Source organism: Mus musculus, chromosome 5 (assembly GCF_000001635.26).
Source record: "Mus musculus strain C57BL/6J chromosome 5, GRCm38.p6 C57BL/6J".
In the NCBI taxonomy this organism is placed as follows: Eukaryota; Metazoa; Chordata; class Mammalia; order Rodentia; family Muridae; genus Mus; species Mus musculus.
Window position 1 is genome coordinate 37151564 of NC_000071.6, and position 15275 is coordinate 37166838.

General features: G+C 51.3%; 1 protein-coding gene across 4 annotated transcripts in view; it reads left to right on the top strand.

Moving 5' to 3' along the window:
* Positions 1-1565: 1565 nt before the first annotated feature.
* Positions 1566-15275, top strand: part of Gm1043 (predicted gene 1043) — an 83815-nt gene continuing 70105 nt past the window's right edge. For all 4 annotated transcript variants that reach the window (XM_011240811.2, XM_006504236.4, NM_001370827.1 and 1 more), the window contains exons 1-4: positions 1566-2394; positions 2754-3150; positions 8183-8321; positions 11377-11922. In XM_011240811.2, the coding sequence (XP_011239113.1) occupies positions 2867-3150; positions 8183-8321; positions 11377-11922 (969 nt within the window). In that variant the 5' untranslated portion in view covers positions 1566-2394; positions 2754-2866. The remainder of the gene's footprint in view (positions 2395-2753; positions 3151-8182; positions 8322-11376; positions 11923-15275) is intronic.

The following is a 15275-nucleotide window of genomic DNA, read 5'->3' on the forward strand; positions in this document are numbered from 1 at the left end:
GGCAGAGAAGCTGAGGGGTCAAGGCTACTCTGTCATTGCTGCAGCCTGTAGCGGCTAAGTGGGGAGGCCCGGGCTGGAGCCAGGTAGCTAGATGAGCTGAGGACTGGGAGCCTTTAGCTTTAAAGTGGAGGGTGCCCCTAAGGCTGAAATTCCTATTTCCTACCAGGTCCTCTTCACTTTGCTTGGTCATGGAAAAGTGCTCAGTCAAGGTCCCCTGCTTAGCACAGTGTAGAGCCCCAACCCCGCCCATGTGCTGTGCAGAAGCCAGGAGTCTTAGCTCAGTTCTACACAGAGTCCACCCAGCCTGACACCCTCTCAGTTGCTTCCTATCCTGGCTAGGCAGGGACTACATGCTCTGGCCTGCTTCAGGTCCCTAACCAAGGTCATGCTCCCTGAAGAATTACATGGCTGCTGTTTTCTTTGGATTCCCTAGCCAGGTGACCTCCAGGAACCTGGCAATCCCAGTACCATGCAAATGGGTTGTTCTTTTATTTCTCATGCTTTACCTCAGCTTGTTAAGGGATTCCCATCAGGGAGCAGGAAACCCCAAACCAGCCACTTTGGTGTCTTTTTCCTCTACCAAATTGTCAACAAAAAACAAAACAAAACAAAACAAAACACCAAACAAACAAAGAAAAAAAACCTCAAACCAAAACAAACCAAAAAACAAACCAGCAAACAAATAAACAAACACCCCCAGACAACCAAGAGCCTCTGAGGGGTTTCTGCAGACCCCACTATGTGTCCAGAGCCCTACTCTGGTAGAAGGTACTAGTCTCAAGGCTGAGCCTGCCCTTTCCCCTCCTCATCCATTCTCCTCAGGGCCAAGGTTTTAAGATGGGTGCTGCAGTCATGACCTGAGTTCTTTCTGTGGCTATCTCTCAGTCATGTCTCCTAAGACATTGGTCTCTGTCCTTATAGCCACTTTCTTGAGGCCGGTCTCCCAGGGAAAACTGGTGGCCACAGGCCCAGTCCCCTGCAGCAGCTAAGCAGTAAGTCTGGTCACAATGCAGACAGCTGAGGGCGTGACCCAGGAACCGTCACTATGCCTATCACATCCACCCAGTATTCAGCCTGAGGATGTGCTGGGCTCAATGCTCAAGCTGTGTGAACCCACTCATGTATCCTCTCACAGACCCAGATGCCTGTGCTCCAGACAGTGTCTGGACATCCCTTGATGAGATACTCAGTAATTTGTCCAGATTCATACCTGAGACAGGATTCAAACCCAAGGAGGAAGGCCCCAGCACCTCTGATCTGAGTTGATCTTCCTGTCCCTTTAAGGCCAGTGTTTCCCATGGCCCATTCACCCCTCGAGTCCCCCAGAGATCTACTGTTGGGAACTCTGAAGACCTCTCTACAAAGGTAGAAGAGAGAGCCACAGACTTCGCTGTTAGAGAGCCTGAAGCCTGAGTGAGGTGCATCCCAGGCAACCCAGAAGTGGGTAACAGACAGGATGCTTGGGGTGGGGTACACATGATTTCCAGACAAGTCCTACTGCCCCGAAGACCACAGCTGCTGCTTTCCAAGGATGGGTCACCCCAAGTTCACCCGCTGGTAAGCTGGGTAACCCTCCGGCTTCATTAAGTGGGTTTATACAAAGATTACAATAAATGTCTATCTTTATGGCAAGAGGCAATTGTACAAGAAAGGCTGGGAAATGGAGAGAAAGTGAATGAGCAGCTGTGTGCAGAGGTGGAGGAGGGGGTGATACGGTTTCCTTTGGGTCTCAGGAGCACTACTTTAGAAATGATCACATCTGTATGCTCTGAGGACAATGTGCTAAAAAACCTGTCCCATTATTTCCTGGGGAAACAAAGCTTCTTATTTTATAATAGCCTGCTACCTCTCTCCCTAGTCCTGTCCTGTGGTATGGTTGATGGCCTCAGACTTTGCCCCCTGTAGATTCCTTGATGTCACCTTAGACCAACCACCTCCTTGGTTCTGAATGACCATAACTGCCCTATGCTCACAGTGAGATGTCCGAGACCCCTGAGTACCTGTGTGAACATGGGCCCTTCTGTGTGCCATGTGGCTAGCCACTCCTAGCCTATTGTCTGTGGCCTGGTGCTTGTCCCCACTCCACGGATCTCTGCCTACATCTGCCTGCTGCTCCCCACCATTCCTGCTTTTCTCATCCTCTAGATCCCTTCCCCGACCCCGAGCTCCGGGGGACTCGTTTTCTGATGCTCAAAGGCTGGTTTCATGCCGCACTTGATCTCACAGCTCCTGGGCTACAACATGCATTCTCTGTGTGGAGTCAGACCTGGCTGTTCCTTCCCATCTGTAGGGTTTGGACAAGCTCTTCTACCTTCTGAGGTCTTTTGATTTTACCATCTCTAAAATGGTCATGAGGATGCCTACCTCATAGGGTCACCAGGACAACTGGACTAGGTAGGTTCCAGAGACCTCTCAGTCCTGCATTTATTTCCCACCTTCTTTGCCTGGCAGATTCTAGGTCCTTGGTAAGTATGTGCTATACTCAAACGGCAGCATGGATCGTCATTCGTTACGGTTGGGAATGAGCTTGGGAGAACCTGATGGTACTCCTTGGAAACCATCTCTTTCCTCTTTGTGGGCATTGCTAAGCATTTAACTCCAGGTGGCTGGTCTGAGCCACACTCTAGCTTTGCTGTGTCCTAGCTGGGCCAGCTTGTAAAATGAGATGCTCGCTCGTATTGTATGACGTTGGTGTGGATGAAACCCAAGCTACCCACTCATGAATAATCCACCTGTCCTCGTTCTCCTCAAAGGACGTTTCCCGGGATAATCCAAAGGCACAGTAGCCACCTCAGAATTTCCAGACAGTCCACGTTGTAGACCCATTCCATTTTGGCTAAGTCTGGGCCAGTGAAATGTTTCTGGGATGGAGCCGACAGCCCAGGGACAGACGGAGAAAAGCTTCAGCTACGTCATCAGAGCTCCCAGCATCGATGGCTCGGATGGGATAAATGTGGACGTGAAGATTGACACCTGCTGGGTGTTCCGAGACATGGAGGAGAGTGACAAGGAGCAGGGACGCCTTCCAGAAACAGCCAGCAGCCTGGACCTGGACACAGGGCTGCTCAGGGAGCAGCTAGAATCCTCCGAGCAGAAGCTGTTGGCAGCTGTGGACAAGCATATGGTATCAGAGTCAGGGCTGAGGAGCAGGTGGGTGTAACCCTGTGAGCATGCCTGTGTGGGGAGAGGGGCCATTGATGAATCCCCTCTTACACATGGTCCTTTGAATCCTGTCTCCAGCTGAGGTCCCAGGCTCACCAGAGGTGTAGGCCCAGCCTCAGGTGGTCATCTGCCCTCACTTCTGTCTGTCACTCTTGGCCTGTGCTCTTGGTCACATGTTTCCCCTGGGTAGTCCCTTAGCTCCAGGAACAGAAGTGGCCCCAGAGTCACTGAACCAGCTGTCTGTCATCTCTGTCTGGCCTCCCAGCTCCTCCGCTATCTTGGTACAGGATACCCCGGCCCCATCCCGAGTTGTTTTTCCTGCTGCCTCTCATATGGGCTCTGCTGCCTGGTGGAGTCAACACAGACCCAGAGTGGCCATTTGAATCTAGGTCTTTTTCCAAACCCTATCTTTTCTGGCTTTTTCCTAATGGCGCCTCCCTTCCCTTTCTCCCGTTCCTCCTTATTTTCCTCTCTTCCACTCCTTCTCCTTTTCTTCTTGTTTTCCCTTCCTTTAGTGGTGCTGGGGATAGAACTCCAGGCCTTGAATATCCTAGAGCAGTACTGTGCTGCCTGATCACACCCCAGCCCTTCCCCCCTTCCTCCTTCCTTCCCTCCCTTTCTCTCCCTCCCTCCCTTCCACCTTCCCTTCCTCCCTCCCTCCCTTACTGCCTTCCTTCCCTCCCTCCCTCCTTCCCTCCCTCCCTCCCTCCCTCCCTCCCTCCCTCCCTCCCTCCCTCCCTCCCTCCGTCCCTTACTGCCTTCCTTCCCTCCCTTCCTCTCAAAAGGCAGTTTCCATGGTCAGCTGGCTGCATTGCTATAGGCCTGTGACCAGTTAGGCTCATCATGAAGAATGGGTTTGGTAGAGGAATGCTGTTCTCCTCCTTGTAGCCAGGAAGAGCGGCAGTGGGGTCCCCAGGGAGTTTCTTGAGACCGAGTGTGTTAGTTATTTTTTTCTGTCACTGTGAACAGACACTCATGTCATTAATGAATGGAGCACAGGTTCATCGTGGCTCACAGCGGGTTTCAGTCTGTGATGTGCATTCATTGCCTTGGACCTTGGCGGAGGCACCTCTGCAGCTGGAGCCCAGGGTGAGACCATAGCCACTGTTCTCTTTGAAGATGCGGTACACATCTTTCAGGAAAGAGCCAGGGTATAGGGAGGTAGGATCTGTGGCAGGGTTGAAGGAGAAAAAGGACCACTCAGGCCTCCATTCTGGCCCAACTTTGACTCTCTTGAGGCCTCTGATGTATATAATGTTATTGCCTCCTTTTCCAGAGGTGGAACTATAGAGTCAGGGACAAGAAGAGCTGCAGTGTCTAAATGTCCCGCTAGGAATGCAGACGCCCAGCTGACGTCCACTAGGAAACAGCGAGTGTCTGGGAGTACACACTGGACTTGCTGCAGTCACAGAGTTAACGTGTAGGGCTGGTGAGATGGCTTAGTGGGTTAAGGTGCTTGCCACCAAGCCTGGTGACATGAGTTCAATTCCTAGGACCCTCATGGTGGAAGGACAGAGTCAACCCTGCAAAACTGTCACCTGACTACCACACATGTACTGCTCACCTGGCCTCCACGAAATTAAAAAAAAAAATAAATAGAAAAGTGTTAACATGCCAAAGTTTTAAAAATTATTATTATGGAAATAATGCAGAGTTGGGCGAGGAAGCTCATAGCTGGAATCCCACTTAGGAGCTTGAGCTAGGAGGATTGCTGTGAGTCACAGGCCAGCCTTGGCTATAGAGTCAGTTCTTGTCTCAAAAAAAAATGAGGTTAATTAGCTAATTCAAAGAAATGGATAAAACATACACAACTGAGTTGTTAGAAAATGGATTAGAAAAAAAAACCTTCTCCCATCTCACCAAACTGTGCTTCACAGTCATTTCTGACCTAGTATAGCAAAGTCACATGGGGTACTTGTCACCCTCTCGCTCTGAGTGAGACCTAAGCCCTCAGCAGGTGTTCATGGTGAACATTCTGCTTGTTTTATGAAGGAGACACCAAGGCTGGGGATGGTGTTTCACTGTGCCTATACATCCCTCAGAGCTGTATTCCAGGTACCAGGAGTCTAGCCTGTGACCACTGTGGGCCCATATATTCACGGCAGAGCATCTTAGATTCACAGTACTCTCTGTGACACCATGCTGACAAGCCTCGTGTGATTATTGTAGAGAGAAAAACAAAACAAAACAAAAAACAAACAAACAAACAAACAAACCCACCCCTTGCCCTTTTCAGGGTCCTGTGAGTATGGGTGTCCTATGCTGCCATGACAAATGGCACAAACTTGGTTCCTTTTCTTGGGAGTAGCATGGTGGGATTGGAGACAGGACTTCAAGCTGGTGCTGGCCTCTGACTCTCGCTCTAGCCCTGGATGGCCTTAACTCTCCATCCTTTTGTCTTTCTCTCCAGGGTGCTGAGGTTATAGGCATGCATCCACGAGACTTGGTGGCTTAAAAACAGCCTAAAGACATGGCTCCATCTTGGAGGTGCCCAATGTAGAAACAATAGGACCTGCGTTTAGATCCTGCAACACCCAAGTAAAAGCCAGGGGTGGTACACACCTGGAACCACAGTGTTGTGAGTCAGAGATAGGGGATCAGTGGAGTGCACTGGCCAGCTCAAACAACCAGTGAGCTTCTTGCTCAGTAGGAGGTTCTGTCTCTAAATAAATAAATAAATAAATAAATAAATAAATAAATAAATAGAGAGAGAGAGAAAGAAAGAAAGAAAGAAAAAAGAAAGAAAGAAAGAAAGAAAGAAAGAAAGAAAGAAAGAAAGAAAGAAAGAAAGAGTAGGGTGGTTGAGGAAGACACCCCATGTCCACCTCTGGTTTCACACATGCATATGCACCTGCACTCACATAGTGTTTCTAAAGCAAACAAACAAACAGGCAGGCAGGCAGGCTGGCAGGCAGAGAGACAGACAGACAATCAAACAGGAACCCAGGTATGGTTGGTTAACAGCCCTGGAGGCTGGAAATTAGGATTCAGGCTTAGCTCAAATTGTTAGTAGGGTGACACCCAGACACCCTTGGAACTGTGATTCCTAGCTGCTTGATTCCTGCTCCTGAGCTGAGCACCCCTCCTCGTCTCCTAGCCCACTTCAGAGCTGTAGCAAGCCAGGTGCCTTCGTGCTGCTGTGGCTTTCTGCTCCACAGTCAGCTCCACCCTGGCCTCCTTCTGACTAGCTGGAGACCAGTTGTCGTCTCCTCTCACGGACTTGACTTCACCTGCTCTGCAGCCTTCTGGACAAGTGAAGGGCGACACCCTTCCTGCAGGGACCAGGATCTGGGTGTATCTGGGACCACAGCTTGGCTACTGCACTGCACTGAGTCAGAAGCAGACTGTCTTCTCTGGTCAGGGCACAGGTTGCTCCCCCAAATAAAGAGAACGGCTTCCTTTTTCCTTTTCAACTCTCAGTGCATCTCAAAAGCAGTGAGAAGGCACCAGTTCACCTCCTCACTCATTAGCTTGAGAGGACCTATTCAGGAGGGATAGAGGGACTCCCCGAGGAGAGGAAACCCTTGGCCAGGTCTTAAAGAGCAAGAGCATACTCTTTTATCTTAACAAAACCCAGTGAGCAGAGCCTGTATCTTACAGAGGAAAATCTGAGGGTCATAGATGTAACCCAGCTAGGCTTCAATGGCTGGTAAAGACAGAGCCCGCCCCTCCCAGTGGATCAGGGTCTGAGATGGAGGTGAAGGCCACTGGCTGGTCTGGCTGGTCTTAGAGGTGTTAGATAGAGGGATATCTCCGGCTAACGTTACCTAGCATGAAGGCAAGGCTAGCACTGAACAGGAGAAGGAAACTTCTCGTCTTGTGGTTCTTCTGGTGGGGGCATCCTGCTTATGTCACTTCCTTTGTTTGCAGTCAGGGTTTGTCCCCTCCTGGCTAGGCACAGTCTCTAGAGTCTCGTCATGCAGCACGAAGCCCTGCATGGCTCAGCCACTCCGTGTCAGTCCTACAGGCTGTTCCCAGCATCTCCTGTGCAAGCGCAAGCCACACAGACATGACCATGGTTTCTGTTTTTATCACAGACACCTTTTGACTCTCAGTCATTTCCTTAGGAGATGTGTGCAAGTTTGGAGCCAGAATGGGAGGCAACAGTGAATAGGGTTAAAAGTCAGCCTAGAATCCACAATTCTGTGCTACCCTGGGAAATAATTGCTTCTCAGGTCCTCAGTTTTCTCTTGTGTGAAATATATGACCTGAAGGATGCTTAAGTTGCAACCACTGGTCTGATGGTAGAAAAAGAAAAGAAAAGAAAAGAAAAGAAAAGAAAAGAAAAGAAAAGAAAAGAAAAGAAAAGAAAAGAAAAGAAAAATAGAAGCTCCTGGCTGGTCGGCCTCCCCTCAGTGTCTCTCGCTCATCATGTAGGGCTGAGAAACACATAGGATTGAATTTTGTGGTAAGTGATGCTGGTGTGTGTGTGTGTGTGTGTGTGTGTGTGTGTGTATACACACGTATGTAGTATGGTTATCCATGCAACATCCATCTGCATCCATGGAGAGGCCCAGACAGGACATGAGCGTGTCTTCCTCCATAACTCTCCACCTAATTGCCTGGAAGCTCACATCTTGCCTAGGCAGGATGAGCAATAAAGTCCTAAGGTCTGTCTGTCTCTGTTACAGGGATGGCTTTTATGTGGGTGCTGGGGGATTTGAACTAAGGTCCTCATGTTCACTGAACAAACGCTCTTCCCAGCTAAGCTATCTTCCCACTAAGCTATCTTCCCAGCCCTTTGAGGTAGGACAGAGACTCTCTAATGAGATAGATATGACTGGGTTGGTGGCTCAACCTGGCCATCCAGTGGCAGGAAAGCGGGAAGTGAATCACCATGACTTTGAGACCAGTCTGGGCTACGTAGCTTAAGTCCTAGCTGATGAAGTATGTGGGCGGTTGACAATGAAACCCTTAGACGGGCGGCTGAACAGGAGTGGTGGTGGTGGGGTTTACATGGTGGCTTGGACACTCAGTCTTTACTTTCTATCCTGAGTGTCTCCTGCTTCTCTTCCCGCAGGGTCCAGGAGCTGGAGCTGTCAGAAAGGAGGCTTCTCTTGAAGGTGGAACAGCTGAGTGCCTGTGTGGCCGAGGAAAGAAGTGCCACAATCCGCGTCCAGGAGCAGCTGCAGGCACTGAAGGGGACACTGGTCAGCCAGGTTCGTATCCCTTCCCAGTGCCTGGTCGTGTGATCAGCCTGGGCCTCAGTTTCTCTGTCTGACCTCTCCCTGCCTGCCTCCTAGGCCTCCCGGGGAAGCTTGGGTGTTGGTATCTTTCTCATGCCTGGGTCCTTGAGGTCAGGAAGTGGGCAGTGCAGGTTTCTCTCTTCAAATTGCTGTGTGCAGGTGGGGACAGGGGGAAGATAAGAACCCGTTCTTGGGTGGAGGAGGGACTTGGGTATGCTGTGGGTGTGGCAGGAGAAAGACACTCAGGGAACTGGGGATAAAACTTCCCAGACCTTCTGGGAAAGGTATTTGAAGGGTGGGAATGAGGCAGACCAACACTCTGCTGTGGAGAGCCAGGAAAAGCTGTATATGTAGGGAGGGAAAGGCTGGCAGGTACAGCGGGAACTCCAGAGGGGCCATTGCAGAAACAAGGAAGGCAGCTAAAGCTTTGGGGAGTAGGGAGGCAGAGCATAAGAAACAGCCCCACCAAGAAGAAGTGAGTGGTTCAGGGCGGAGGCAAACCCTAGTTATCCTGCTGAATTGTCTGTGTGACATTGGACAAGTGACACAACCTCCCTGGGCCTGCTTCCTCATATGTAAAATGGGAATATGCTACCCACCTCTCAGGTGGTTATATGAGCTAAATGGGTCCATGCACATAGAACACTCAAAGAAGGGGGCATCTTTTAATGTCATCTGCACTGGCCATTCTTATCTATCGTAAGACACTTTTCAGGGGACAGGTGATGCAGGCCATATTGCAGAAGGAATATATAGCAGATGGACCCACACCTCTGCAGTAGGTACCCAATGATGCCTGGGCACCCAGCTTCCAGGCTTCAGGGGCACAGCTTAGTGGGGTCTTAAGATTGCAGGGTGCAGACCATTCATGGGATGTGAACTCAACTTGAACAGGCAAGGCACCCACTAAAGGGGGTGTTGTTTCTCGGGTTTTGTTCAGCTGTGTCTTTGTGTGTGTGTGTGTGTGTGTGTGTGTGTGTGTGTCTGACAGTGGGCAACTATGGGACAACTAGGGTACATGACATGGTATTCACTGAGACAAAAATGTAAAGTGGAAAGTCCAGCTCAGCTCAACTTAGCCCTTGGGTACCAGTGGGCCAGCCTGGAGTCACTCTCACCTTTCCCCTGACTACTGGAGGCAGACTCAAGTTAAACTGAACCCTTGGCTCACGTGGTCTTAGCCTCTCAACCCTAGGGGAGTCTTCAGAGAAGCAGGGTACAGGCTGTGTCTCTGCACTGGGACATGTGGTTCCTCTGAGGAGACATTGTAAGGGTGTTTCGAGCCTTGCTCTCTGTACATCTGGGATTCCCAGGGAAGTCAGGGACAGTCCTGCAGTGGAGATGCTTGTAGTGTGGTGGCAGATGAACGGTGAGGGTGACATGCAAGCCACTAATTGCATTAGTGGGAGGAGGGGGTGTTGGGGAGCCCAGGGAGCTATCAGTCCTTTTCACATGCTTCTCCATTGTCATTACATGTCTGTGAGGAACGGTCTGTGATGATGGGTGTGGAGGGTCCAGCCCAGCGTGGGCAGTGCCATCCCTGGGCAGATCCTGAGCTGTCTAAGAAAGCAAGCTGAGCACGAGCCAGAGAGCAGCAAGAATGTACTCACACAGACCTGTCAAGAAGCCTATGTACAGACTCAGTGGTTTGGTCAGGGTCAGAGGTGGTCCAGCTGCAGCCCATTCCCCAACCTTAACTTCTAGCCTTTATATTTTTGTTGGAGAGTTTGCGATGTAGGAGTTAGTATCGCAGGGGCATCTGAACAGGCTTTGGGCATTTAAAGAAAATGTGTGTGATCTGTCACAGGTGCCAGCTTTGCTCTGGTCCTACTCCCAGGGAGCAAAGAGGCCTCATTTCCGCAGCAAGCTCTGGTCATCCTGAGAGGTGTCGAGGGCCCACCCACCCATGCCGTGGATCCCCAGGTTCCCAGAATTATACAGGCACCCAGGACAGAATCCACATCATTATAAAGCCAGGAAGATTCAAAAAACTCAACTCCAGTTTTTATTCCCTCCCCACACCCAGTCAATAAACTACCCCACAAAGCCAGCCTGGGCTGGTCTTGCACGTCCTTTCTCCTTTGGCAAATGCCTCTTTTACCTGCAGGCTCTCTGGCAGCAGAGGAAAGCAGCTAGCTGGTGAGAGAAAGCTTCCCACAGAGGCAGTGTTTGTATGTCAGTCCAACTCACTGTCTGTGGTAGGGAGAAGGCTGGGTGTCTGAATATGGAGAAGTGTTCCCTGCTCAGCAAGATGGCCAAAGGGACAGATAAAAAGCCCTTGAGGCAGACACAAGGCTCCAGAGCTGGCTGCAAGAATTTTAGCTGTCCCATTATATAGATAGCTTCTGAATGTGTGGTGGGGCTAATGACAGCTCTATTTCAGCGGGGTGGGGGTTGGAGGTGATGGGGTGTGTGTGTGGGGGTGATGGGGTGGGGTGGGGACAAGGTATTCATAGCTGTGAACAGTTAGCTACTGAGGCTTACTGGCCCCTGCTCAGCTCACTTCACTGACCTGGGAAGCTCTGGAAAGTTCTGTGGTGTTTGGAAATCGGTGTGTCAGGACTGTTGAGATGAAACAACTCCAGAGACCCTCTGCAGGGTACTGCCCCTCCAACCCACTGAACACTCTTCCACACGCAGACTTAGGGAACTCAGGGAGATATGGGACTATGACAGGATGAGGTGAAGGTGACTCTTGGCTGCAGTGTCAGCAAACTCAGTAATCAGCATAACTTTAAAATTTTGTTTATTTATTTTGTGCGTGCACATACATGTGCCACAGTGGCGGTTAGAGTCCAACTTGTATAGGTTTTTCTCCTACCACATGTGGGTACCCGGGACCCAACTTGGGTCTTCAAAGTTGGTGACAAGTGACATTAACCCTCTGAGCCATCTTTGGTCCTAGCGCCACATGATAATGAAAAATACCCACCATGCACAAAATAAGGGAATGTTAGGAAGAGAGATCAAGGCGAGCAAGGCGCGTGTCTGGGGGGCTCCCTGACATGCCCATCACCGCAACTCCTAGGTGCGGGAGGCAGAGAGTGCGGTCCGACGGCAGCGGCGGCTGCAGGAGCGGCTGCGGCGCAAGGACGAGGCGCTGGCACGGCAGGCGGCGGCCCTGAAGCGTTGCGGGCGGGTGCAGCGGCAGCAGCTGGGCCTGGTGCGGGAGCAGGAGCGCGTTCTGCGGGTGCAGGTGCAGCGGCTGGAGCGCGACGTGCGGCGCCTGGGGCACGCTGCGGGCCTCCTGCTGGCTCAGCTGCAGGCCGCGGACTCGTCGCCCATTATGGGGAGCTCCGGACCGCAGTTTCTAGCCGGTCCCTTGGGTGATCCCGAGGGGGAAGAGCTGAGCGCGCTGCGAGCCAGGGCGGAGCTCGCGGAGCGGGAGCGGGTGAAAGCGGTGCTCAGGCTGCGGGAGCACAGCGCCACCGAGCGGCAGCTGCGGGAGCAGCTGGAGGAACTGCGCTGCTGCGTGTATGGGCTGACGTTGTCGGAGATTGGCCTGCACAGCCAGGTGGAGGAGCTCGCCCATCAAAATCGGCGCCTGCGGGCCCAGCTGGGGCACGGTAGCCCGGTAAGTGGCCGGAACCCAGGACAGGAGTGATCGCTTGTCCTCCTCTGACTTCTGCCCAGCCACTTGCTTGATTCATTTCCCCAGCATCTGGTCATCACTTAGCTGAATCAGAGGCTGGTCCGTCCTTCGCCAACTCAGTCTTCCTGGCTCCACCATTCATACACACGAGGTCGCCGTTGCCCTTCAACACATTGGCTTCACTACCCAAATGGCCAGCCATTCGATGTCTACCCACTTGTCCATGCACTTGCAGACCCCCATGTCCATTTCTACTGTACCCCACCGCCAACCTTGGTGTTACTCTCCTCACCCACTGTTAAAGGTTTGAAAGTGGAATGCCCGCTGTGCGCCTCCCCCGTCCCCCTTTCCCCAGGCTTGAGCCCTTGGTCGGAGCTGCTGGTTCTATTTGGGGAGGCTGTGAAACCCTTAGGTGTGACAGGTGTGTCCAATCTGAAGCCCTTGGGATGCATTCTCTCTGGGATAGCTATGCATGTGGACCAATACAAAACCCAAGACTTAAAACGCTATGAGACGAAACAAAACAAAACAAAACAAAACCAGTCATGAACTTCTTGAGTGTGAGTGTGAACTTGGTAGTGAAGACCTCAGAGTCCTAATGTTGTAAAAGGTTAGACACGCCTGCTAGGAAGGGGCCTGGGTGGAAGCGGTGGGTTGCTGGGGTGACTTGAGGTGCTGGCACTTCCTAAGCCCTTCCAGCTGAGAGGAAGCAGAAGCCAAGCTCTTTCCCAAGCTGCTCTCAGCCCCGTGCCTTCCTCGCCATCACTGTGGTCTCTGCATGAAGAGGCACAATAAACCCTTCATCCTTTAAGTTGCTTTGGCCAGGTATTTTATCACACTGAGAAATAATCAGGGCACCCCCACTCCAACACTAGTCTAGCCTTTCACATCCAGTTCAAGGTCAGGGCACCCCCAGACTCAGTGTCTGAGACCTGGTTTGTAGATGGTGCCTTATGGCTGCTGAGTCCTCACAGGGGGAAGGGGCATGCGCCTCTTTAATGGGAGCGATGGTACTACCCAGTAGGGGGTCCTTTCCTACTTAATCACCTGCTGACATTATTGCCTTGGTGATTAGATTCCAACACATGAATTAGGGGGGCAGAGCAAACATTTGGGTGGAGGCAGCCATCTGTCCACTGTCACCTGTGTTTCCTTGTGCCCCCATTCACCTGTATCTTCCCCATCTGTCCACTCACCCAGCTGGTTGCCAGCCAGCCAGCCAGTTGCTTCTCATACCCTTCACAGTCCTTCTCCCTCTCCCTCTCCCCCCTCCCCCTGTTCATCCATCTATTTGACACTGACTATAGGTCCCCTCTGGTCCAGCCCCACCCCCAGGGAACTTACACCCCCCCCCCCAGTCTTCCCTCTCCATCTGGGCTGTGAACTTCCCAGGCAGGTCCAGCATCCACTGGGCTTTGCAGCCTCCATTCCCAGCAGCAGCACACGGGAGGGGGGGTCCAGGGACTACAAAGGTTTGAGCTTTGTCTGTTCTCCTCATTCTATCTCTTTAAACTTGGGTATGTCTCATAAGCTGGGGAGGGATGGCTGGGCATCTATTTCCTCTTTACTTGACAGCAGAGTAAACATCCTCACGTAATGTCTTCCTGCCACGTGCCAGATGTGTTCAAAGCTCCCTTTCAAAGCTGTGGAGACAGGGACAGCTGCTTTCAGCATCCTTGCTCCACAGAGAGGAAGTGAAGTCTCTGGTAGTATCTTACCTGTTGCCATGTAGCTGTTGAGAGATAGACCTGGAGGTTGGTCCATATAAGACGTGACATCAGGGTGGGTGGCTCCAGCTGCATTAGCCCTGTGCCCATCAAGCCAGAGTGAACTCAGTTCCTTTAGAGAAGAGGGGATATTTCGGAGGCAAGAGGATCAGGACTTCAGGCTACATCGCAAGTTTGAGGTCAACCTGGGTGGGTTCCGACTCTGTCTCAAACAGAACCACAACAACACCAGATGGACAATACAAGCCAGCTGGGTTTGCTTATTTAAAAATTGAAATGTAGTTTTTGATTGGAACATGGAGTGCTCAAGTTTTCCAGATAACGGCGGCGTTTCTCTTGCCTGGGCGAGCTTACCAGCGTGTTGGTGTTCTGTGGTGCCTTTGCATTGCTTTGTCTCCCACCTGTCCCCGCTGTGTGCTTCTTGTTCATCCAAGAGGAGAACAAAGTGTACACTCACCATCATCTCCTTGTAATTCTGAAAATAAACGATGCATACACGGAACTTGTCCTTTAGAATCTTTTCTGGGATTGCCATAAATGCGCTCTCATTTAGACAATTGGCCTGAGGCTTCATTCTCCCATCCTGCCATTACCCTGAGTTCTGGACTCACTGTTCCCTCAAAGCACGTCTCTGAGAAGAAGAGCAGGTTCCTAGATGCCTGGCAGGGTCTTGCTGTTATTTGTCCATTTCCTGTTCTCCCCTTTAACCCCTTCTGCATCAAGGGTTGTTCCAATCAAGCTGTCGGAGGAACTGCCCAGGGAGTGGGAGTGATTTGGCTACAGACACAAAGGTAGCATCGCAACCAGAAGGGAGTCATGTCCCCGTCTTTGGTCCTACACTCTGAATCTGGGGCCAGAGTCAGTAGCTCTTTGGGGCTGTGGGCTTATCAGTGGCTGAATCCTGTAAGATCTGTGCCCTTAGCTGGAAAGCCATCATTGGCCACAAGCATCCATGACCTCAGTGTTACATGCCCTCTCTTCAGATGGCCCTGTGCTCTGGGGAGCTGCATCTTAAATAGGGCTTCAACTGTCAAAGCTGAAAGATGTCTCTTGTAGGTTCTCTAAGTTGTCCACAAACAGTGGTCCCCATGCTGTTTGATGCAGATTTTAAAAAACAGGCTGCCCTTAGGAACCCATGGTATATTTGAAACAGTGTTCAGTAGTGGGGAGAATCCTGTGCTGAAGAGAGAGGAGGTACTCCTATAGGTGACTGTAGGGGATCACACTTCAGGGACAGTAGTGATCCAGACTGGCCAGGATAGCCTTAGGCTGGCTGCTGAACTTCAGTGTCTTGGCCTTCTTATGGTGAGATGGGACTGAACCCCATGGACTGTGAAGCTCAGTGAACGAGCCACTCAGTAAGGAAATGAGCGCAGGAAGCCATTTGCTCCGGTCATAGGGAGTGTCTTCATGTGACTGTACTTCTTTGAGGAACAGAGATTGGGAGACAAGAGGTTCGGAGTGAGTATCCTTGGGCATGTGTGCAGCAGGCAGTCTTCACAGAGCTGCCGTTTACCAGACACTGCTGTCTTCACTGTAGCCAGCTGACAAGGTGATAGAGTTATTAGTCCTTATTAGTTACTAGTCATTACAGAAGAGGGACCTGAG